Source organism: Python bivittatus, unplaced genomic scaffold, assembly GCF_059951505.1.
Source record: "Python bivittatus isolate LINGU-HERP-01145 unplaced genomic scaffold, Pbiv_v1 ctg000440_np1212, whole genome shotgun sequence".
In the NCBI taxonomy this organism is placed as follows: Eukaryota; Metazoa; Chordata; class Lepidosauria; order Squamata; family Pythonidae; genus Python; species Python bivittatus.
In genome coordinates, this window is record NW_028277063.1 from 6,181,088 (window position 1) to 6,204,000 (window position 22,913).

The 22,913-nt window shown below is 41.1% G+C and overlaps 1 protein-coding gene and 1 long non-coding RNA gene across 2 annotated transcripts in view; one reads left to right on the forward strand and one right to left on the reverse strand.

The window, feature by feature from the left end:
• Positions 1-6,350: 6,350 nt before the first annotated feature.
• On the reverse strand, positions 6,351-21,475 carry LOC112541650 (uncharacterized). The gene is made up of 4 exons (XR_003085639.2): positions 21,331-21,475; positions 12,444-12,661; positions 7,975-10,689; positions 6,351-6,745 (listed from the first exon to the last, which is right to left on the reverse strand). It is a non-coding gene; the product is annotated as an uncharacterized LOC112541650 (long non-coding RNA).
• ATP2A1 (ATPase sarcoplasmic/endoplasmic reticulum Ca2+ transporting 1) overlaps positions 19,547-22,913 on the forward strand; it is a 32,335-nt gene continuing 28,968 nt past the window's right edge. Inside the window, exon 1 of the mRNA XM_025172075.2 lies at positions 19,547-19,685. Within this exon, the coding sequence (XP_025027843.2) occupies positions 19,598-19,685 (88 nt within the window). The 5' untranslated portion in view covers positions 19,547-19,597. The remainder of the gene's footprint in view (positions 19,686-22,913) is intronic.

Sequence of the window (22,913 nt, forward strand, 5' to 3'; positions counted from 1 at the left end):
GGATTGAAATCTGGGATATCAAAGGAACACATTAGAAAGATACTTGGAATATTTCACTGAATTCAAGTGAGCAGGGCATGATGGCATCTATCAGAGGGATCCGGAAGAAGACAGCTGGTCAAATCTCAGTGGTATTAACTATTGTATTTGAGAACTGATGGAGGACTGGCACAACGCCAGAAGCAAAAAGAAACACAAATAATGCCTCTTTTGGAAAAAGGATCGGAAGGAAGAAAAGCTATGGAAGTGTGGGGGGGGAGTATGCCTGTGTGTGCATATATGTTTGTGTGTGTGTGTTTGCACGCATACATATATTAATATTAAATACATGAGAGGTATCAAATTATAGGGAGGTATCAACTTAAATATGTGTAATTGGTTTAATGTTCTACAACTCCTTAAATGAAAACGATCAGATTTAGTTTTGCTTCTTGCTCACCTTCTTCCTCCGCCGGCCTTTACTTATTTGTGAGGCTGCAGCCTTCGGCCTGAAAAAAAGGTGGTTCCCCCTTGATTTCAACTATAATCATAAACTGTTTCTTTGCCATATCATGCTATTAAAGTTCAGCCCACCAAATTCTGCTTATTGCATGAGTCAAATGCCAGCCTGGGGAGAAAGTTCAAGCAAGGAAAGTGATCTTGAGAAAAACTGACCCCCTCCCTCCCCCCAGCCCAGTGCAGTTATTCTGATCGGATCCCCGTCCTTTGAAAACTGATTTTTTTTTTTTTAAATGCAGGTAATTCAATTGCAGAAATCCTCATCTCTCTTTAATGATTCCTTCAGATTGTTTAAGCTGGGACCATTCTTTGCAATCAACTGGTTTTATCCAACAGCACTCCCACATAAAAATTATTCTGCCCCATTCTAGAAGCACCTCCTCCAGACCCTTCTTTCCTCCACCTCTGCTAGGCTGAATTATTTCTGACACTGCCAGGATGAGCTGAAACTTCACCACAAAGATTTTGGGTTCTGAGCGGTTGTGGCTCAGCTTCCAGTTAAAATGTTGGCCTTCCTTCGGCATTATTTCTTTATTTGGTCTGGTTTTGACAGAATTCTAGCAGATGTGGCTCTGCGCTGGTTGCTGCTGGAGCATTCAAATATTAGTAATTTCAGAATCTGATCTGCAAACTCCTAGTTTTCTGATGTATGATCTACTCTTTTCTGAAATAAAGGGAAGGGATATTGAATATAAGACCATCTAGTACAGTGTTTGTCAACCTTGGGAACTTGAAGATGCGTGGACTTCAACTCCCAGAATTCCCCAGCCAGCCATGCTGGCTGCGGAATTCTGGGAGTTGAAGTCCACGCATCTTCAAGTTCCCAAGGTTGACAAACACTGATCTAGTACATTCACTTTATGTGACTTTGGAACAATGTTATCAAATCCTTTTGCTTCTGTTGCCATTATTATGCATTATACTGAGAGCAAATTTTATCATTAGGCTTTAGCAATTGTAGAGAATTTACCCTAACAGGGTTTCTGCTTATTTTTGTTCTTATATAGGCACGGAAATTCGTTTTCTCTTTTCGTGCCTGCCAGCATGAGCGTATCATATTCCATTTTTGCTTACTTATTAATTACTAATTAAATAAGAGGGACTGTTTCTGCTGACATCGCATTTTCCACCTAGGGAGGCTTTTGTACATAGAAACGTGCATAAATCTGGTTAACATTTGATTCCTGCTCTCAGCGCTGCGGCAACTTCGCGTTATTGTGAATGCCTCTTCCCTTTTCACACTGATGATTATCGCAAGGGGCAAAGCTGGTTCAGGAAGCTCCCTCAAAGTCAGAGCCATTGGTTTAATTATCTGATGTTTCTCAGTGTGGCAAATCGGACGCTCGGCTCGTGTGGCAGACGGCTTCTTGCTCCGAATCATGGAGTCAGGAGGAAAATCAGTAAGCAACCAGGTCTTTCCAGCTAGAAGGGAAATCATTAACCTGAGTTGTCTAAACCGCTGGATATTTATTCTCTGTATTGCAGAGAATGTTAAGAGCTGCTAGAACGAAATAGGATAAAGCGAGACCAGATATTCTTTGTGAGGCTGTATTTCTCTAGGAATACACAGGAGGTCACATGGAGCTCATGGATTCAGGAACGGAGCTGGCCATTTTGGCTTAGGCCCTCCAGAGTTCACTCCATCTACAGCCTAGCACTCCTATTATTTTGGCTGGGTTCGTTTTGTCCTCCCTCCCCTCACAAGCCTCATTCATGAAAGTCCTCATCTTGCAAGCTCTATTCAACAGAACGAAATTCAGGAGTAATTCAGCGTTTGCCTACGAACCCTTCGGTATATACCCATAAAACAAACATAAAACAAAGAAGGCCTCCTGGCTGGTTCTCCTGTTTCTGACAGTGCCCAAACAGACACAGGAGGTGAAATTGACCTTTTCTTGGCCAGTGCTGCAAGTTAATATTATTGTTACTATTGTTGTTGGCTTCTGAGGCACATGAGGGAATGAGATAGTGGCACCGGGGTGAGGCTGAAATTTTTGGCCTTTATTTCAGTTGGCTGAGGAAAACTTAGGGAGCGCATTCTACCAAAAGGCAGGTTAATGAACCTATTTTAAGAATTGTTTTAGGACAAAGAAAAACAGCAGCAGGATAGGAGGCCCTAAAATAGGTCTAGGAGTTAGCCTATAGCAGGCCCACAACTATGGATTGGGAACCCCACAAACAGCGCCAGGACAGGGGCCCTGTCCTGCTTGGCATTCCTCAGCAGGGGCATCTGCAGAGGGGGTCAAAACAGTCAAAATGGCAGCCACAAAAAAGTCCCACCCCTTTTTATATGCTTCACGATGCACATTAAAAAGAGGGAGGGGCTTCAGTCATGCAGTCATGGTCGCCATCTTGACTTTTTTGACTTCAGAAGTAGCCAGACATGTCTTCCTCTTGGAAAAGGGCTGGAAAACTGTGGCTTCAAGTGCCTCCAGAGGCTGACAGAGAGTAAGTAATACTGCAGGAGAAAACATTAAGTTATAGTGCAGGATGTTATGCTTGTTTAAGTGGTGTACTGATTTCATAGTGTTTGTGTAACTTTCACTTTTATTTTAGCATATTAATTTTAATTGTGGTTGGAGAGCACCCCTTGGGGGCATTATGAAGACAAATTTGGTTTGTTTATTCGTTTGCATTGGTTAGTTCAGACCCAGCTTGATTCTTCAGAGTTCTTTTGGGTTCTTTGATCCCGGTTTCTCTTCTAGCGGGATGTGCGGTTGCTCTGATTAATCCCATTTCTTGTATCTTGTTGCAGTTTTTCGTGCAATTTATCGCGTGTGCTTTTTAAAATCTGCCATGTTTCAATTTGATTTTATTTATTTTGTAATGGATGGGCATGCATCCACGGGGGAGAAGAAAACTACGTATGTGTCATTTTAACTAAGTTCTCTAGATACCTTCAAGGCGTCGGTCACCTCCAAAAGCAGTTTCCCTTTCTTTTAACAAGGGATGGGGAAAATGTCCCTTGGCAGAGGTCACCGCTGAGGATGTCACCCTTGGCCTCTGCAGTGTTTACGTTCTGCACCTTCCCCAGCCTTGTGTCTCTCTGGGGGCTGAGGAGAGTTATAGGCCAATAGCTAGAGGGAACCCAGCTGAGAAAGGCTGGTGTAGAAGGAGAAGAAGATCTGGCCTCTTCATGGCCCAGAAAGAAAGAAAGAAAGAAAGAAAGAAAGAAAGAAAGAAAGAAAGAAAGAAAGAAAGAAAGAAAGAAAGAAAGATTTATTTATTTACTTACTTACTTACTTACTTACTTATTTATTTATTTGACTTGTCCCTGCCCATCTCCCCACAATGGGGGACTCTGGGCGGCTTACATCAAATTAAAATCATAAATACATGATTAAAAGTTATAAAAGCACCACACTTACAGAGATAAAAAAGATATTAAAAGATCCAAGAGGCCGATAGAGGCCACACCAGGCCGCTAATTCTAGATGTAGAAGCTGCACTAACTGCTAGCCAGGCTTGGATGTGACAGGGGGTGAGCCTAGGTCAAAGCAAGGCCTGTTACTGAAGCATCTACCAAATAACCCTGCCTTCTCCTTTACTGCCCCAAATCACACACGGACAAGGATTTGGTGCTCCTGGGCCGAAGGACTGGATGTTCCCATTTAGGGAGAGGTCCTGAGGAATCCCATAGCATCTGGGCACAAGGCAGCAACAGGCTACTTTCAGCTGACCAGCCAGAAGGGGCAGGGACTTTGCTGCCCAGAGGGATTGCCCTTTACTGCCCTTGTGCCAGTCTAGCTTGCCAGACTGCAAGGGGTAGAATCAGGCAGGTGCCAAGTTGAGCCTTTGCGGGGGGCAGATGTTCTCGGGTGGGATGCCTAATTCATCAGCGGCAACAGTGCTACTGTTAGTGCTGGGGAGAGTTAGTTTAAATGTTCAAGAACACGGAAGTAAATTCAGAGGGTGGTTGGCCATCAGTGATGGTTCTAAGTGGAGGGCAAGGAGGCTCTCAGTTATGGGCCTTTTGGGGTGAAGAGGCCCTAGCAGGTGTCAAGTATGTTGTACTCTAATCCTGGGCCTAGGCTTGTAAGTTTTCCCATGTAAATACACCTGGGAATATGTGTGTGTGCGCGTGCATGCATGTGCACAGGTGTACATGTGTGTGTGTGTGTATGTATGTGTGTGTGTGTGTGTGTGTGTATATATGCCCACATATCTTGGCACAGCAGGAAAACAGGTTCTTGTTCCCAATTACGTCCTCCATTTTTTTTTTTTTTTTTTACTTTCAGGGATTTCTTCCATAGAGAAGCATTTAGCAATTTAATCTCCCACCAACACATTTTCCCCACCTTGAGACTGACCTTGGACAGTTGGACTAAGGGGGAAAATATTCTGTACTCTAACCCCAGTGCAACCTAAGGATGAGTGAAGCCGACTGCATTTCTAGACTGGAGATGAGAGGAAGGCAATGTCATGAGGACACGGCAGAAAAAATGATGCAGTGAGGGCATGTTTGTGCTGTGGTTAGTTGGAGTATCAGCTGATCGCTGGGCTCTCTTAGAACACAACCACACAAAACATTTGTGCCAAACGAAAGATTAACAAGCTCTTTTTGGGCAGAAGTGTAATGCTATTCCACAAGAGCCCCAAAGCTGCGTTCAAAAACAGCCTGAACATCAGCTGACAGATGTGGGGAGAGTTGTGCTCTGAAGCAGCAGAGAGAGACCTGGCTCTCTCCTGCTTTATTGTGCTATAACCCCCTCCCCGGCTGCCCCTGCAGTGAGTGGCTGTTCAGGCTGATCCAGGTCTTCAAACCAGGGAGGAAAGGCAGCTCTGTGACACAGTATCCAGGGGGCACGCCACTAGGTGCCAGGCAAATTGTGTCAAGTTGTTGTACCTGTGGCAGAACTGCTGAGGCTGATGTGTTTAAGGAGGAAAACACTACATTAACACTGGAACAGCTAAGGATGACTTTGAGCGGCCCTGGGGAAGGGTTGGGGATGAGATGAAGGCAGCATCATGACGACCTGGCATTAAAAGGAAGTTCCATCTGGGACATGTTCAGGCTGGGGTTTGGTGCAAGGAGTACTGTGAAGTATAGGGCAAATGTGGGAAGTCTAGAGAGTTTACTATTCTTCATATTTACACATGATTCAGTGACAGAGAACTGAAATTAGAACTTCTTTTTCAAGTTTTTAAAATTGCACCTCAATTTGCCATTTGCTGCATATGGCAGTTTTGGTGAATTGGCAGACCGTGGGAAGGCTAAGAAACATCCATGCAGACACAGCGAAGCCAGTCATCCTGTTCCCTGTTTAAGCTTGGGCTAAGGGAAACTGCTCCTACCTGTCAAATGCCACATACTCAGGCCTTCCTGTGCTGGATGTTTCCTTGGGGGGTCTGTTCCCCAGGCTGCTGATAGTAAAAGGTTATTGTGCATTGCGAGAACTATATCCCTATTCCAGATTCCAAACCTAGTGGAATTTGGCTTTGAGCATACAGGGTTAGGTTTATGCTGTAAAGGCAAAATCTAAATGCTATTTTCAGGGATGTCGGGGTAAAAAAAGTCAAGATGGCAGGCAGAACCATGTGACTGAAGCCCACCCTTTTTTCTGTGTGTCATGGCTTGACTTGACTTTTTCAGTCACTCCCTGTGGCTATTTTCATGAGTTTTTTCATGCTCATGAGTTTTTTCTTAATTCCCAGGTTTAGATTGATGTTGCCTATCTTATTTTTGGTAAGACACAATCAGACACTGTGTTCATTTAGCATTTGGGCTTCCCACTCTTGACTTTCAGGGGTATCCCTGAAATTAACTTTCACAGACCATGATCAGCTGTCATGCAGAAATCTTGTCAATTTTTTTATAATAACTTTATTAAATTAAAAAAAACCCAGTAAAAACTAACAAGAACTAATATTAAGAAAAAGAAGAAGGAAAAAAATTGGAAAAAAAGAGGATAGTAAAGATCAAGAGTGCAGAAAAAAAGAAAAGATAAAAAAAGAGAAAGAATTGACTCCTTGCAACAGATATAAGTAACTATATAGATCGAACTCTTGCTCTAAATTTACAACATAACTTCCATTATTTCTATTAACCCATATTATTTCTAATAATCAAATCCATGCATCATAATTTCATTTTTTCTGTTTCTTGCAAAAAGTCCAAAAAAGGTTTCCAGTTAGCATTAAAATTACACAATGTCTTATCTTGAATCAAAGCCATCAATTTCGCCATCTCAGCCAAGTCCATCAGCTTCACTATCCATTCTTCCATTATAGAATCTTATCTTTCCACCTGTGTGAATATAAAAGCCTTGCTGCTGTTATCACATATAACAACAAAGTTCTATAAGTTTTTTCCAACTGTTTATCCATTAAACCCAAAAGGAAAGTCTCTGGTTTTGATTGAACATTAATCTTTAAAATCTTCTGTATTGAAATATGTATCTGATTCCAATTTTTTTTTTGCTTTTTACAAGTCCACCAGAGATGATAAAATGTCCTTCTTCTTGTTCACATTTCCAACATACATTCAAAGTACCTTTGTACATTTTAGATAATTTTTCTGGCAACAAGTACAAATGATACATCACGTTATGAAAGTTCTCTTTAATGTTATAACAAAATGTAAATTTCAGTCCTTTCTGCCACATATTTTCCCATTGTTCCATCTGTATGTTGTAGCTAAAGTTTTTAGCCCATTTATCATATAGTTATTAACTTGTTCATCTTCTGTCTCTAGTTTCAATGAAAGTTTGTACATTTTTGCAATAACATGTTCATCATTAGTACATAATTCTGCTGCAAATTCAGTCTTACCATATCCAAAACCATAAGTCCTTTTATCTATTTTAAATCTTTCTTGTAATTGTACATAGGAAAACCATTGACACCTGTATCCTTCTAATATTAATTCTTCTCTAGTCTTTAATTTAAAGTGCCTTTGAGAAAATTCCAATACATCACCATAAGTTAACCATTTATGTTTAGTTATCATTTCTCTTCTATAAAAAGCTTCTTGTGGTGACAACCATAAAGGAACCTTCAGAGACAACCTAGGTTTATATCTATTCCATATTCTCAATATGTCACGTCGAAGAAAACTTGTCAAATTTGAAGGGAAATATTCCCCTTGGAGGATATCATCCCACTCTACTGTTTATGGGATTTGGTTTCAATGCCCCTCTTATTCTCCTCACTCCTTGCTGGATTGAAAAGCCTTTCAGAACAGAAGACCCTTTCTCGTCCATCCTCTTCCCCTCCTCCCCCATCAAGTTCTTAGATATCCTACCCAGAGACATTCATCACTTGATGAGTGGATGGAGCTCTTTCTATCTATCACTCTTCATATCTTGGCAAAAACATGTGACTTCCATATACATGTCAAATACGGGGACAGCTTTTTTAATAATAGTAGTAGTAATAATAATAATAATAATAATAATAATAGTGAAAACTGAAGGAATCAAGATGCCCTATGGAAATAACATGAACAGTCTGGATAAAGAAGATCACTACAAATACCTGGGCATCCTTCAAGCTGACGACATCAAGCACATTCAAGTCAAGAAGAAGGTTAGGAGTGAATCCATCATGAGAGTGAAGAAGATCTTAACATCCAAACTCAGTGGAGGAAATACCATCAAGGCAATTAACACCTGGGAATTCCAGTCATTAGATACATAGCTGGAATAGCGGACTGGATTCAAGCTGAACTAGAAGCCCTGGATAGGATGACCAGAAAAATAATGACAATGAATCATGCCCTTCATCCACGCAGTTACGTTGACACTCTACTTACCAAGGAGTATTGGTGAGCATGGAATGTTGCAAGTACACTAGACAGCTGGAGAAGAAAAAAGGGCATTAGAAGAATATCTGAAGGACAATGAAGAAGATGCACTGAAGCTAGTACACCATTAAGGCTTACTGAATACTGAAGAGATCAAACTGGCCCACAAGAAAGATGAAATGAAGAATAGAAAAGAGACATGGCAAGGTAAAATATTACATGGCCAGTACACAAAAAAACTAGCAGGCAAAGCAGATAACAAGAAGACCTGGCAATGGCTAAGAGGAGGAAAGCTGAAGAAAGAGACAGAGGGGCTAATTCTGGCTGCACAAGACCAAGCCTTAAGAACAAATGCATACAAAGCCAGAATTGAGAAGACAGCAACAGACAACAAATGCCACCTCTGCAAAGAAGCTGAAGAAATAGTGGACCACTTAGTTGGCTGCTGCAATAAGATCACACAGGCTGACTACAAACAACAGCATGACAAAACAGCAACAATGGTGCATTGGAATATCTGCAAAAAATACCATTTGCCTGCAAACAAGAACTGGTGGGACCACAAAAAAGACAAAGTAATAGAAAATGAAGAAGCTCAAGTGCTCTGGGCTTTAGAATTCAAACAGACAAGCACCTGCCACACAGCACCCCAGACTTAATGATTGTTGATAAGAAAGACAAAAAAGTCTGGATAGTGGACATTGCAATACCTGGAGACAGCAGAAGAGAAGAGAAGAGAAAGAACTGGAGAAAATCACAGAATGCAAAGACCTGTAAAAAGAAAGCAAAGATAGAACCAATAGTAATAGACACTTTGGGTGCAATCCAAAAACATCTGGAGCACCACTTGAAAATCCTCAGCACTGACAAAATCATCAGTCAATTACAAAAGGCAGTTTTACTTAGAACAGCTTACATCCTGCAACAATACCTTTAACACCATCAAACAACAACATCTGCCTATCCCAGATCCTTGGGAAGGACTTGATAGGTGGATTCTAAACATCTTGCTGACTGTGCGAGCAACAATAATTGTTTGAAGTGGTTAAAGATTCTGTTTCCTATCCCTCCACCTTCTGTTGCTCCACCACAAGTTAGACCATTGTGGAAAAACAGACTCCTAGCCACTTCCTCAGATTGCTAAAGCACTTGTCAATGTCTCCTCTCTTAACCCCAGTTGTGGCTTGGCTATTAGTAAGAGCTTTAAAAGAAGAAATGCACCTTCATGGGACAAACTGGGATATATACTTGCAACAAATTTGCATGTGATAATATCTAGATTTCAAGACAAATTTATAAATAATTGCTAGAATTAAATCAGAACAATGACCTGTTTCACCCTAATGAGACGACTATGTGATTGCTTACTCTCCTATCCAGGTATTAGCTGTTGATAGGCACTTCCAAGTCCTTTGCTCTCCCTCCTTCTGCTGGTTCCTTATCTTTAAACAGAGTCTTTTAAAGGCTGTGACAGGGAACAGAATCTTCATTTCAGTCTTCTGCCATTAGTAAATCTGTGTCAATCCCCGCCCCCGCCCCCCGCTGCTCCCGATTAAAGTCAGATGCCTACCAACTGGGAGGTATGAGGATAAAAACTATTGAAAATTGTAAAGCTTGAATCCTACTTTTTTAAAAAAATTAATTCTTATTGGATAATTTTTTTACAGACTAAAAGCAATATAAATTTAAAAAAAAGAAAAAGGAAAGTAAGATAAAGTGATAAATAAATAAAAAAGAAAAGACAAAAAGAAAAAGAAAAGAAAGATATAAAGAAGCGGCTTCTGATTTTCTTTACAGCAATTACAAATACATGTATATTTTATCTTCTCTCTATATAGTTATATCGTGGCTCCCTTCTTCCCATATTCTATCCTTTCTAATCATCAAACCCGTTTGTTTTTTTCTGTTTTCAGCAAAAAGTACATAAAGAGTTTCCAGTCACTAACAAATGTAGTGGTTGTCTTTTCCCTAATCTAAGTCAATGTTGCCATCTCTGCAAGTTCTGTCACCTTCACCAACCATTCTTCCAGCTTGAATCATACTTTGGATGGGGTTTTCTCTGTATGTGGAGGTCAGTGTAATGGCCATGCTTTGCAACAGAAAGGTTTCAGATAAAAGAGAATACCAAATTGAGGACCACTCTGTGTAAAATAGGACTCACGGTTGCCCTTCCATTCCCAACCCTGGACACATTATGAACCATGATATCTCACTCCAAATATCTTCTCATAACCTCTGTTTTTCAGATAATTGTGAAATCCTTTGCATGTTTCTTGGAAGGTGGGTGTCCAAAGATGTCCAATTACTATCCAGAGCAGTGTTTCTCAACCTTGGCAAGTTTAAGATGGGTGGACTTCAACTCCCAGAATTCCCCAGCCAGGCTCTAGAGAAACTGGGTTTTGTCCTTCGTTCCTAGTGAGAAGACAGCTGTATATTTAGAAAGATCCCTGGAAAAAAATCAAAACAACAGTGTTAATTTTTATTCCTTCCATTCCTTTAATCTGTTTACCATGTTTAATGTCTCATTTGAGATTCTGTAACCATCCACATATTATCTGCAATGAATTCAGACAACTTGTTACGCACAGAACGAAAGGTGATAATCTCACTACACGCAAGGACCTTTTTAAAAAATTTTTTACCAATGAAGCCTCATGCCCTTAGAAATGAATTGATAAACTATTCTGGGCAGTTACTTGTATGTATGTGTACTGAGCTACCACTTGATGCAAGTGTCAAAGGAACAGTGATCATTTGACTTGATGTGGTTATCTGGATTAATATGCTGAAAGGAAAGAGATGAGAACCTCACAAAGAATGAGAGAACAACATCTGCGTAAAAAGCTCCAGAATAAAATGGTGGGAAAAAGATTTCCTCTTCACTACCACCCCTAATATAGAGTTAGATTGATTCATTGTATGAGAGCTTAATATTTCACCTTGGTATATATCCACTTACAGCAAGTATAATACTTAGGATACCCTTATAAATATTCCTATTGGTATTGAAAAAGTATGGATCCCAAAGACAAATCTTTTGGATCTGTATGAAGGTTTTCCATTTGTCCATTTGGATCAGGCCGTAGTCATAATTAATTTCCATCTACCCATTTTGATCAGTTACGGTTGTAGTCTTCTGTTAATTTTGAGCAATATATTTCTTTGGACCAAATGTGATTTATTTATGAATTGGTATCTATAGCCTTGCACTGAGTGGGACATACACAGGAATACCAAGTTGGATCAATTTTTTATGGGATTTACATTGGTATAAATTGGTCTTTGTATTTTAATTTCAGTGGGTCTACTTTAAATATGATCTTCCCAGTGACTGCACAGTCAGTAAAAGCAATAGTAACATTTATGGTTATGAAAAAAACATTGTATAGTATAGAAGCATTATAGACTTGCATGCACATATAATTTCTCTGTATTTGAAATAATGGAACAAATAATTTGAGTTTACTCAGATGTCTTGCTTCATCATTCCACACAACAAGATAAATAAATAAACCCTTTTTAGTTTTTAAATCAAATAATTGTTGTACGATGTATAATAAAAAAGATTAACATCAAAGAGTCAGTTGCTGCAAGAAATTGCAATAGAATGTACAATGCATGGCTTGAAAAAGCAATAATTGGTCATGGATTGTGGCCACAAGCCATGATAGCCAGAAGCGCAACAATCATGCTTAGGGGTAGTAGCAGATACCAAAGACAAATGACAGGACCTCTGCAGCTTGTGAATATCTCTTGGTCATCTGTCTGTCAGAGATTGCAAACTGAGAGAGAGGGATGATAGGTCCGACAAAGAAAAATTAAACAGCGTGTAGAAGGAATGAGAGAAAAACTAAAATACTTTATCTATGATACATATATAAATGCACATGTGTGGATTATTAAATAATAGTTAAAGCCTATGTAAATGAGAAAGACATGGCAAACAGATTAATTTAGTTGCATATATGGGAATGAGGGCAACCCACTTCTCTGTGTATCTTCATTACAGACGACAAGTGACAGAAATAAACCCTAAATCTGTGGGAGGCAGGAGGGGGAGGCTAGGGTGAGATCTCTTGAAAGAAACAGGCAAGCATTTGAGTGACACATGGGTCTGTGGACACTCGGCCTCCTCTCGCCTCCTCCCCCCATCCCAAGCCAACCATCCTCCTGGCTTCTCCCTTCAAGTCAGCAAAAATACCTTCTCTCCGCAGAAGGCCATATGTGAGTTGGTGGATGAAGTGATGTCAGCGCTAGTCACCCAATGGGGGCCCACGGAGAATGTCCAAGGATCTGGTCCTCAGGCTGCCTCATAAGGACGTGTGCCAGCCTCAGAGCTTGGTGAAGGCTTCTGTACAACAACGGGTCGCCGGGCTTTCCCTCCATCGTTGGATACTGTGCTCCAAGGACCATGGTCTGCTGAGAAATTGGAGGAACTCAACGGGGGCACGCGTGACACTCCATTGAACATACAGCAAGGGAACAGCAGAAGCAGGCCAAGCCGGAGGAAGTGGGGAGCGGCTTTAAACACAACGGGACAGCTGCGGTAGGGCAAAAATGGAGAACGCCCATGCCAAAACAGCAGAAGAGTGCCTGGCTTACTTTGGAGTAAGTGAGCATACAGGTCTCTCTCCTGAGCAGGTGAAGAAGAATCTGGAAAAATATGGACCCAATGGTGAGTGCTTTCTAAAATCATGACCCTTTTGGTACCCATGTGGCCAGGTGCCAGGATTCAAGGAGGCAGGGGGATGGAGAGCCAGAGAGCTGAAAGGATGTGCAAAGCAAGGTAGATATGAGAAGAAAAGAAAGCAAAAGTCATATAGCTAGAGTTGGACAATGATGGACGTGGATTCTAGCATGTAAGGAAGGACAGAAACAATAAGAAGAGATGAAAGAGGAATCAACATTTGTCAAAGAAAAATTGTTACGTAATTATTGGAAAGCAGGAAGGAGGTGATAGAGATGGTCTAGTGGAGTCTGAAGTTGGCCATGGAAGGTGAATAAGAATGAAGGTAGAAGCAAAGCACAAGAGGGAACATTGAAGACTGCAAAGTTGGGGGGAGGTAGCCACGCTGGGGACAGGGCAGCTGCTGCTGCTTTGCTAAGAATAACTCAGTAAATTCCCTTTGGTATGAACGAGATATCAAAATTGCTGATGGGCAACTTGTAGAAGCAGCCGGGAGGTAGAAATGAGAGAGAGGTATTGATATTACACAGCCAGTGAAGAGAGCTGGCTAGGTGCTGGGTAGATTTGAGAGGAGTTTACAAAATGTAATAGTTTGTTGGTTGAGATGGTGTGTGAGTGGGTGGATATGGAGAAATTAGGCTTGTTTTGTGAGGGGTGGAACATAACATGCTGCCAAAGATGCAAATGACTGACAGGACAGTGTAATTTCCTAATTTTATAACGTCCTCCAAGGTTATAGGGAAAGGACAGAAGTTCTGGACTCCTCAATAGGACTATAGCAAGAATTCGATCATATGGGATTGGAAATGTGTGGATGTGCTATTTTGTGGTACACGCATGAGTATGTAGCTGCTCTAAATGACCCCAGTCTGTACCTTCCTATCTCCTTGTGAAGTCCTACCTCTAAGGGTTTCTGATCCTCCACCCAGTTCTGCAGTCACTTAGGCCCAAAGGTTTACAAATTGAACTCAGTAGAAGGCCTACTCATTTCTGCAGGGGTGTCCATATCCACTTCACAATCAGCTCCCTAAACTCAAGCATGACCACGTAACTCTTTCTTTCTAACAGTGGAGTTATGACCCTGATAATTAACTTTAAACTCCATGTGTGGAACCAACCTTTCTGTAAATCCAGAGTAGTTTAGCTCATACCCCTCCTCTGTTGCTACCTTTGCTTGACCACTCAGCAAAAGTCTTACTAGCAATAACCCTAACCAGCTTTTCTTTCTCTCTTTTCCTTTCTTTTCCTCTCTCAACTTGCTGTCTCTAAATCCCAGAACTCCCAGCTGAAGAAGGTGAGTCCTGAGAAAGATTGTGCAGAAGTGTTTGGAGGTATTAGGAAAAACCTCTCTATCTTGAATTAGCATGGCCCCAAAGATTCCTACAGATTATAAAACTGAGTCTGTGGCTATCAGATCTCCAGATGGGACCTCAAACTTTCTATTTAGAAATAAAATCTCAGGTTTATCTGTGAATTGCCATGTGGCCTGTCCCAACCATTTCCACCAGGTTCCATCATGAGGCATAGACACAGAGCAATTCCTCTGACCAATCAGATGCCACGTTCTGTCCCTACCAAGCCTTAAGTTGTCCTATCCACGACATGTTCTGCCAAGTATTGCTTAGCACCCAATTTTCCTTTCTTGGGCCCTTAGAACTAATTAAAACCTTCTAAGAGGCATATCTGTGATAAAAGACAGCTTGGTTCTTTGAAATGCTGTTGGGCCATGTAATGGAGGCTGCTTGGTCACTGGGAGAAAAAAAATGAGACTCTTGGATGAGGCAAAGATCTCCCTTTGGGAAACAGATCAATTGGGAAGAGGCAGAGGAACAAAGATGGTTGTATACCCTGCCATTCCTCTAAGTTAATGTTTGCAACCAAGCTTCTGTTAACATGTGGTTAGACTTGCATAGACGAACCTGCCATTTCCTCAAGCGTACCTGCTAGAACTTGTTAAAAAATCTATTTCAGAGTTCTCTTTTACGGCAGGTCATTGTGGATGTTTGCAGGCCCGCTGTCCCTTCTCTCTTTCCTTACAGCCCATTGCTTTTTTGATGGGGTGGGGGTAGCCTGACTGTCCCCACCCCATCTCTACAGTCAGTACCTCCTTTGAGCCTTTCATTCCACCCTTTCTTGCTTATCAGGCAAAAGTATATGGGAGCTGGTGGTGGAACAATTTGAAGACTTGCTTGTGCGAATTCTCCTGCTCGCAGCCTGCATCTCTTTCGTAAGTGACAATGGCCTTGTAACTGAGGGAGTTTGGGAAGTCCACACAGGGCTGAAGAGGAGAGGTAACCGTTTGGGGGCAGAATGGGGAAGAAGCTGTGTCATAGGCAAGTGATAACTGCGAGCCTGCCCTTTGGGAATGCCATCCTGTGTTAGGAACACACCAACGTCCACTGAATTGGAATAGAAAGAACAGAGTTGCAGTATATTGGATTGATTTTAGATAGATGATTTAGTAATGAGTGGAGTCCTTGGTGCTCTCTGAGCTTGGTTATTTGCTTGTAGATGTTTCATTACCCAACATCATCAGTGGGAGCGAGTGTGGGGTTTGCTGCCTCTTTATAGCTGTCCTGGGCAAGCTACTGTATATAAACAAGAAGCAAACTCCACACTCCCTTGCACTGATGATGTTACCTAGTTGGGTAATGAAACGCCTGCAAGCAAACAACCAAGCTCAGAGAGCACCAAAGACTCCACAGTTCAACCATGAGCTACAGATATTCTCTTCTATTAGTAATGAGTGCCAACAAATTAGTGAATTGGGTGGGTGGGAAGAAATCACTGCAATGCCACATTTAATAAGCCCCATTCACCATAAATGGAGGGATTAACAAGGGCTTAATCTGAGTCAGGATTTAGAGCTGGAATTATTTTCACTGGCAACATAGGTAATACATGTAAATGAAAACAGTGCATCTGAGCATCTCAAATGTGTTTTTTCCTCATCAATTATTATTTAACCTTTGGGATGCTTATAGTTGTTCAATTCAATCAGGGCACTCTGTTTCTTTTTCTCAGGGCTCAAATCTGGCTTCCTTCTGCATAACAATTTAGGAAGCATGCTGGTTAGTGAGCTAATTTACCAGTTTAGCAATCCCTTTTGACTCTTTCATGCTAAAGGCAGGCACCACATTTTATCTGGCCATTTTCAAATATTTCACGAATGTTTATTTAATGACATTTACATTTAACTTCCTCTGAGAGAATAATGATATTCTAGTCTGATTTCAGCCCATCAGGATTACCAATTTCTTACTGTAAATTCACGAAACCACTTCCTTCTGGGCTTGATCCCAGAAAACAGTTTGTGTATCAGTTGTCTTCCAAATGTGCAGTGTTTATATATATATATATATATATATATATAGTTTTAAAAAGGAAAATAAAAACGAATGCAATATAAAGTAAGAAGAAGAAAAGAGAGAAATCAGAAAAAAAAAGCTAAAAGTGCAAGAAAAGGAAAAGAAAAAGAGAAAAAAAGAAAGAAGATACAAAGAAGTGGCTTTTGATCTTCTTTACAGCAGTTATAAGTACAGTTATAAATTTACCTCTTAGTCTATGGTTACAACATTACTTTCTTCTTTCTATAATCTATCCTGTCTAATCATCAAAACCATAAATCATAAGTTCATTTTTTTCTGTTTACTCAAAAAGTCTATAAGGGGTTTCCAGTCAGCAATAAACATAGATATTGTCTTTTCTCTGATCAAAGAAGTCAATTTGTCTATCTCAGCCAGAGTGTTTTTCTTCAGTAGGTTTAAATTATAATTGTACTTCCACTATAATGAATACATTGGCTCAGTCCAGAAAGAGAATATGGAGATCACCTAGCCTGGATGTTCCTGTATGACAACGAATACTCTCAAGTTCGTAGGAACCATAAACCCTTGCCATTTTTGTAGTACAGCAAACCTAACGCAACAGAAGCTGAGGTTTTCCTTGTTTCAGCACATGGAGCCTCATCATGGCCTGTCGTGTTGCCTAGTTTCTTGACACTTGAGATGTTACCTCCTCAGATTGTGATACTAGATCTTTCAGGAGCACATGGCCAGGCTCAGCAACAGGAGGTCTCAGAAAAGGTCACCATTTACAGCTTGGTTCTCATTTAGCTGTGGCTCAACATCTCATTCTCAGACAGCCTAGGAATATTGGAGTTTTCTTGGTCAAAAAGGCAATCAACCAGATTGTTCAGTCCATTTCCTTATTTTCTTTCTCTCTCCTATGGAACTCTGTAGGATATGAAGTATTATGGGGCTTCTGAATATGGGAAAGAACAATTTGCTTTGGGATTGTTTTATCAATGAAAAATAGGGCAGACAACATAAATAAAATTAAGATTACATTAGAAATGATGCTGTCTTCACCATGGTGGTGCATCCAGATGTGCTCAGCTAGAGATTTCAGAATTCCTGTGGTTTGGAAAAGCTGCTATTCAGACTGGGCTGAATTCTTCTCTACCAGAGAATGACTGCAAAACACACTTCTGGGGATGCTCAACTGGCACTAGAACAATATGCATTTTCTCTTTTGCACGCACCTACACTTATCTCTTCTGCAGCTGATGAAAGGATTTGTCTGTAGTGTTACCTCTTTTCTTATGATTGTTAAGCTTTTACCCACCTGAAGCTTCATTAAGCAGAATAGTCTGGGAGCATTCATACTTTTTACAAGAATTCTGATTTTTAGGACTGTGGTTATTTAGAATGAAGCCAATAAGAGGGAGGCTTGTTTTGAATTTTAAGTGCTGAATTTGGAAGTGCAAACAAAGAAAAGAAAGTCTAATAAATTCTTTGGACATAACTCTGGGAAACATTCAGCTCAGCATTACAAAGTACATTTGTGCTGTTGATTGACTATAATCCTTCCAACAATTATGCCCCCCCATGGTAAATCCAAAAGCACAGTGTGTGTATTTGCACCTACACATCTGGAAAACACACAATGCCAGTGACCATGCTCTGTTCCTCTAACAGAAACCCTGTCACACACAGCTCTCTCCAGCAGGGGGCAGCATGACAATTCCACTTGTGTATTTGTGCATGTGTGTACAGTTGCACACTTGCACCTGCCTGCACAATTGTACAGCATCCATGTGTTTGCACATACACACTCAGACCAGCAGGAGCCCTTTGTGCTGATGCTATCAGGTTTCATGGAGATTGACTGACATACTTCGTCTTGTACAGATGCAAAGTACAGGCTGGGTTCCGCTGTCTCAGGACGAGTCTTTCAAGGAGAATAAAAAGTAAATGGGATCCCAGAAGGATAAAAGAGAGGTGGGAGCAGGAGTCAGGATTCCTGACTGGGAAATGAATGAGGACCATATCCGAGCGGAAGATTTACCACCTTGTCTCTCTTTCCCTCCACCACTATGCATGTCTGCTTTATACAGGTGCTGGCTTGGTTTGAAGAAGGTGAGGAGACTGTCACTGCTTTTGTGGAACCATTTGTCATCTTACTGATCCTGATTGCCAATGCCATTGTTGGAGTATGGCAGGTAAACAAACTAACCGTGTTTTGTTTCATTATGGTTTGGTGGATGGGCCACAATGGTTCACTAATAAGTCTGTGCAGTAATCCAGATTCCAAGGGAAAAGGTCATTTGGAGCATGTGTGAATGCACATGTATCTGTCAGCCGCTCCTTAAATAAAATGCCTCTTTTCCTGGGATTGCACAGGAAAAACCCGGGAAATCATGAGTCCAGGAAAAGGCACATCTTCTGTTGCAAGGGTGAAACATAAGTGCCCTGTGCATCCCAAATCCCTTTTGCCCCTTCAAACCCAGATCCCTGCACAGTCCTTACACTTAAGGGCTAATTCAGGTGTTGCCCTGGAACCAGGAGATTTAGGATCCAGTCCCTTCTCATCTACAGAAGTTTCCTGGGGGACTCTGGGCCAGTCCTCTGTCTCAGCCAACCTACTTTATGAGGTTGTTTTGTGGGAAAAAATAGGAGGGAGAACTGTACATGCCACTTTGAGCTCCTGAATGAAAGGTGGAAGATAAATTTAATAAATAAACAAACCATGCTTTAAAGCAGTATTTTTCAAACTTGGCAATTTTAAGATGTGTGGACTTCGACTCACAAAGAGTTGAAATACACACATCTTAAAGTTGCCAACTTTGAAAAGCACTGCTTTAAAGCATAATGGGTAAGTTCACAAATCACACCCAGCCAAAGCCAAACAAACCACGTTATCGTTTAATGTGATGTGTGAACCCCTCTGTAGTATGCAAAGTACCCCTCTGATGCTCAGAAACTCTAAATGCACTACAATCTGGTTTAATACTTCTTGTTCTTTAGATGGACCTTATGAATATTATCATTACTGACTGCTAGCATTATGAGATTGCTGTACTGTAACTTAGGGCTGCTCTGAGAGCAGGAAATTGCTTTAAGCAGATTGTAGGGTGCAAAAAATATCAAGGCTTAATGGAATAGGAGTTTAATAAATCAGATCCTTGGTCTGTGCCTGGGTCACGTGATGTCACGTTTCTGCTTGATTTCTTGCATCGGCGGAATGGGATGGATCTGCTTTCCCCCAGGGGCCAAGCAGTAATTGAAAGCAACAACAGGGCATCTTCATTCAGATGGGGGCCATTCTTCTTGCAGGAAAGAAATGCTGAGAATGCCATTGAGGCCTTAAAGGAGTATGAACCTGAAATGGGCAAGGTCTATCGATCCGACAGGAAGGCGGTGCAGAGAATAAAGGCCAAAGACATGGTTCCTGGTGACATTGCAGAGGTGTCAGGTAAGTGCCAGGTGGGGAGAAAGCATTAAAAGTCATGGGGATTCCCCAGGGTGAAGAAGACTAAACATAGAGTGAGCACCAGAGTCAGTTTGGACAGTACAAGGTCTCTTCCATAATCTTTAAATCCCTAAGTAGCTCATAGCTCAAGCTCCCAATTTAAATTATTAGAAATGATGCCATTGAAGATGACAGATACCATTAGTAGTGACATTCAAAACGCTTAGATAATTCTGGAGAGACTGCTCAAGAAGACTCCTCTCTCTGTGAGACCTACTCCTTGATAGAGTAGGGACAAGGTCAATTAAGTCAGAAGGGATATCCCAGAGTTCTTTTCTGCTTTCTTTTTTAGAGGATATATATTCTCCAGAAAAGGATAGTATGAGTCTCTGGTAACATTCATCAACAGCTATACTCTGTTCTAAAGAGCAGTTGCCAAGTTTCCTGCCTCTGATCTCCATCTGAGGATTTAAAAATGCTTCTGGGTTTGTTAAGCTGAAGCAATTGTTGACACAGGCATAGCATTGATGTATCACTTGTACAGTCTGTCTCAACTTGAACAGTGTTGGACCAAAGACTGAATAGTGGTAAAGAAGCGTTATCTTGTTAAACATTTGGGATGGAAAGATATTTAGCGTCAAGCAAGGATCAACCCTTTCTAAGACTTGCTGGGGAACTGTAGTGGGAATATGCAGCATAGAAGAGATTCTTCTCTGTGGGCTGAAAGGAATGAAGGCCTTTCCCACTTGCACCTTACCAGGATCACAAAAAAACACAACAACATCTTTTATCTGCTGGGTCCTGAGGATACGGCCTTCATTTTGTCCCCAGTGCACAAGTAAGACAGGCTTAAGTGATCCTTAGCTGTACTGGCATTAAAGTAGTATTGAATTCTTATTCTGTCACTGTTCAAGGATAGCTTCTAGGTATGTAAAATCTGTTTGGTTTTGTTATCCATAATCATTGGAAGGAAATAAGGTGACTACAGTGACTTGAAACAGAGGCAGTTCAAGCAGAATGAGGATTGGCAGTGTAAGTTGCAATTTTGTGCTGGTTTAGTTGTCTGCAGACTTAAAAATTGGCGGAGAGCAATTTAACTCAGCCATGGGAAAAAGCCCTCAGTGAGAAGGCTTTTATCACAGAAGAGAAAGTTATACTGAGGTACAGTTCTCCCAGGGAAATATTAAGGAAAGAATGTCCTCTCTGTTGTTCAGAGTTTATCAAATTCATTGGATGAATATCCACCAGGAATGAATTAGAGGAAGGAGCTGATTTTGTTTTGAATTTCCAGTATGTAAAAAAGAAGTGTTTGGACAATGTCTATTCCTAAATGCTTGTTATGAGATAATGGATTAATGACTGCCCAGTCAAGTTTTTTTCCCCCCTGTGACAACCTATTTCTGCAAATTCCACATTAAAACTGGTGTTTTCTCCTCCTCCTCCTCCTCCTCCTCCTCCTCCTCCTGTCTACCTCCACACTTAGAAGTCTGATTTGGCCAGCCTCTCCCTCCAGTGACATTTAGTGCAAGACTGAGAATCCCAATCCAGATGTGTCACCTACCTTTCCCCATTTCCCAAGCCACTCCAGGAGGCATCCTGTTGGGTCACACCAGAGCAGCAATTTCCCACAAGTCAAGAGAAGACTTACTCTTTTCCTTTGGGTTAGATAGTGTTTTCCTTCAGCCTCAAATCCACAGGAAGTTCTGGAGATGCTGTTTCAGCAAAATTTTTGCAGCGCACCTCTAGTCATGCCTGTCCCTTCATCATGGGGCTTGTTTACTCCTTGGGCTTGCCCTGTCTTGACCCTGGAATAGAGGCAGAGGGAGAGGGATGTTTTGGGAACAGACAGTCCCCATGGAGAGTGCTGGCTGGAGGTGGAGCAGTGAAAGCAGAGCTCTGAGGAATCCCCTTCAGTTGCACTTACTGCTAACAGCTGTCCTCAGGGTTGGGCTAACAGCCAAACCATTCCCTCCTTCTCTCTAAATTAATTTAATTCAGAGATCATTTACTCCCAGGACCAGTTGCACAAGTGTTTCCAAAATATAAAGGGCAGCCGCTCATCCATCCATCCATCCATCCATCCATTCATCCATCCATCCATCCATGTATGTGATGGAGCAGCTTCCCTCAAAATGTCTTGCACCCTCTTGCTTGCTTTCCTTCTTTCATACATTCACCCAAAAGGGATCAGAGAGGTTACTTCTGTGTCCCTATGAAAGGGAAACACTGCATTGCCCCAAAAAAGAGAGACACAGGCTTTACATAAAATTCATATTCTCCCATTTATGTATAGTGAATAGGACAAAGAGTCTGGGGAAAAGGGTTTTGCTCTTTTGAGTCTATATATTTAGGTGTAAATTTTGAAAGGAGTGTGTTAATTTAAATAGAATGCAAGACATCTTACCATTGCAGCCAAACAGGCAATATGTTAGCTGCAGCTTTGATGACATTTTTTGGTACGCAGCTACAGCCCCCCTCCCATTTTAGAAACAAAAGCCCTTCTATGTGGACCATTCCCTCTAAAATAGGACCTCTGCCCCCCACCCATCCTAATCCACCCCAATTTCTGGAGAGTTAAAAATCCAATGGAAAATTAAAAATCTAGCTCAAATATCAATAAAATAATGCAGTTTGTCATTTAAATCAATTTCCCAAAAACTAGAGATAAATGTTTCCCTGTAGTGAGAATGCAGGACTAGAAATTCTCACTCTCTCCAATGTCTCATTCTTTTTAATATTGAATGCCCAGCTCCTTAATCATACTACTTTATGTTGATCCTGGCATCCTTAAAAATGTGTCCATGAAAAAAAATTCCTAATATATTTGCCGAGCATCTTAGCTTTAGCAGTTACCAAGCAGGGTATTAAGGTGACAGTATTTTCCTGCTTTTATTTCTCATGCTAATTACTCAAACAGAGAAACTGTTTCTATACATAGATGCTCCATTCTTGATCAGGACATTGAATAGCTCTTGTCTGGCCCAACTGTCATTCATGATTTTATCTCCTCCTTCCATGTGCTTCAGGTGACCAAATGCCAAGGGAGGACACACCCTTGTGTCTTCAAGAATTGCCTAAGGAGAGAATTCATTTCCCAAAATTTCTTCTTAAATGTACTGTCTCCTGTGCATCTGGCCTCTGCTAACTAGCATCACAATATATATATTAGGAGGGAATTCGATGAGAGAGAGAGAGAGAGAATGTTAAGAAGTCAAGATCCTTGAAGGCCTG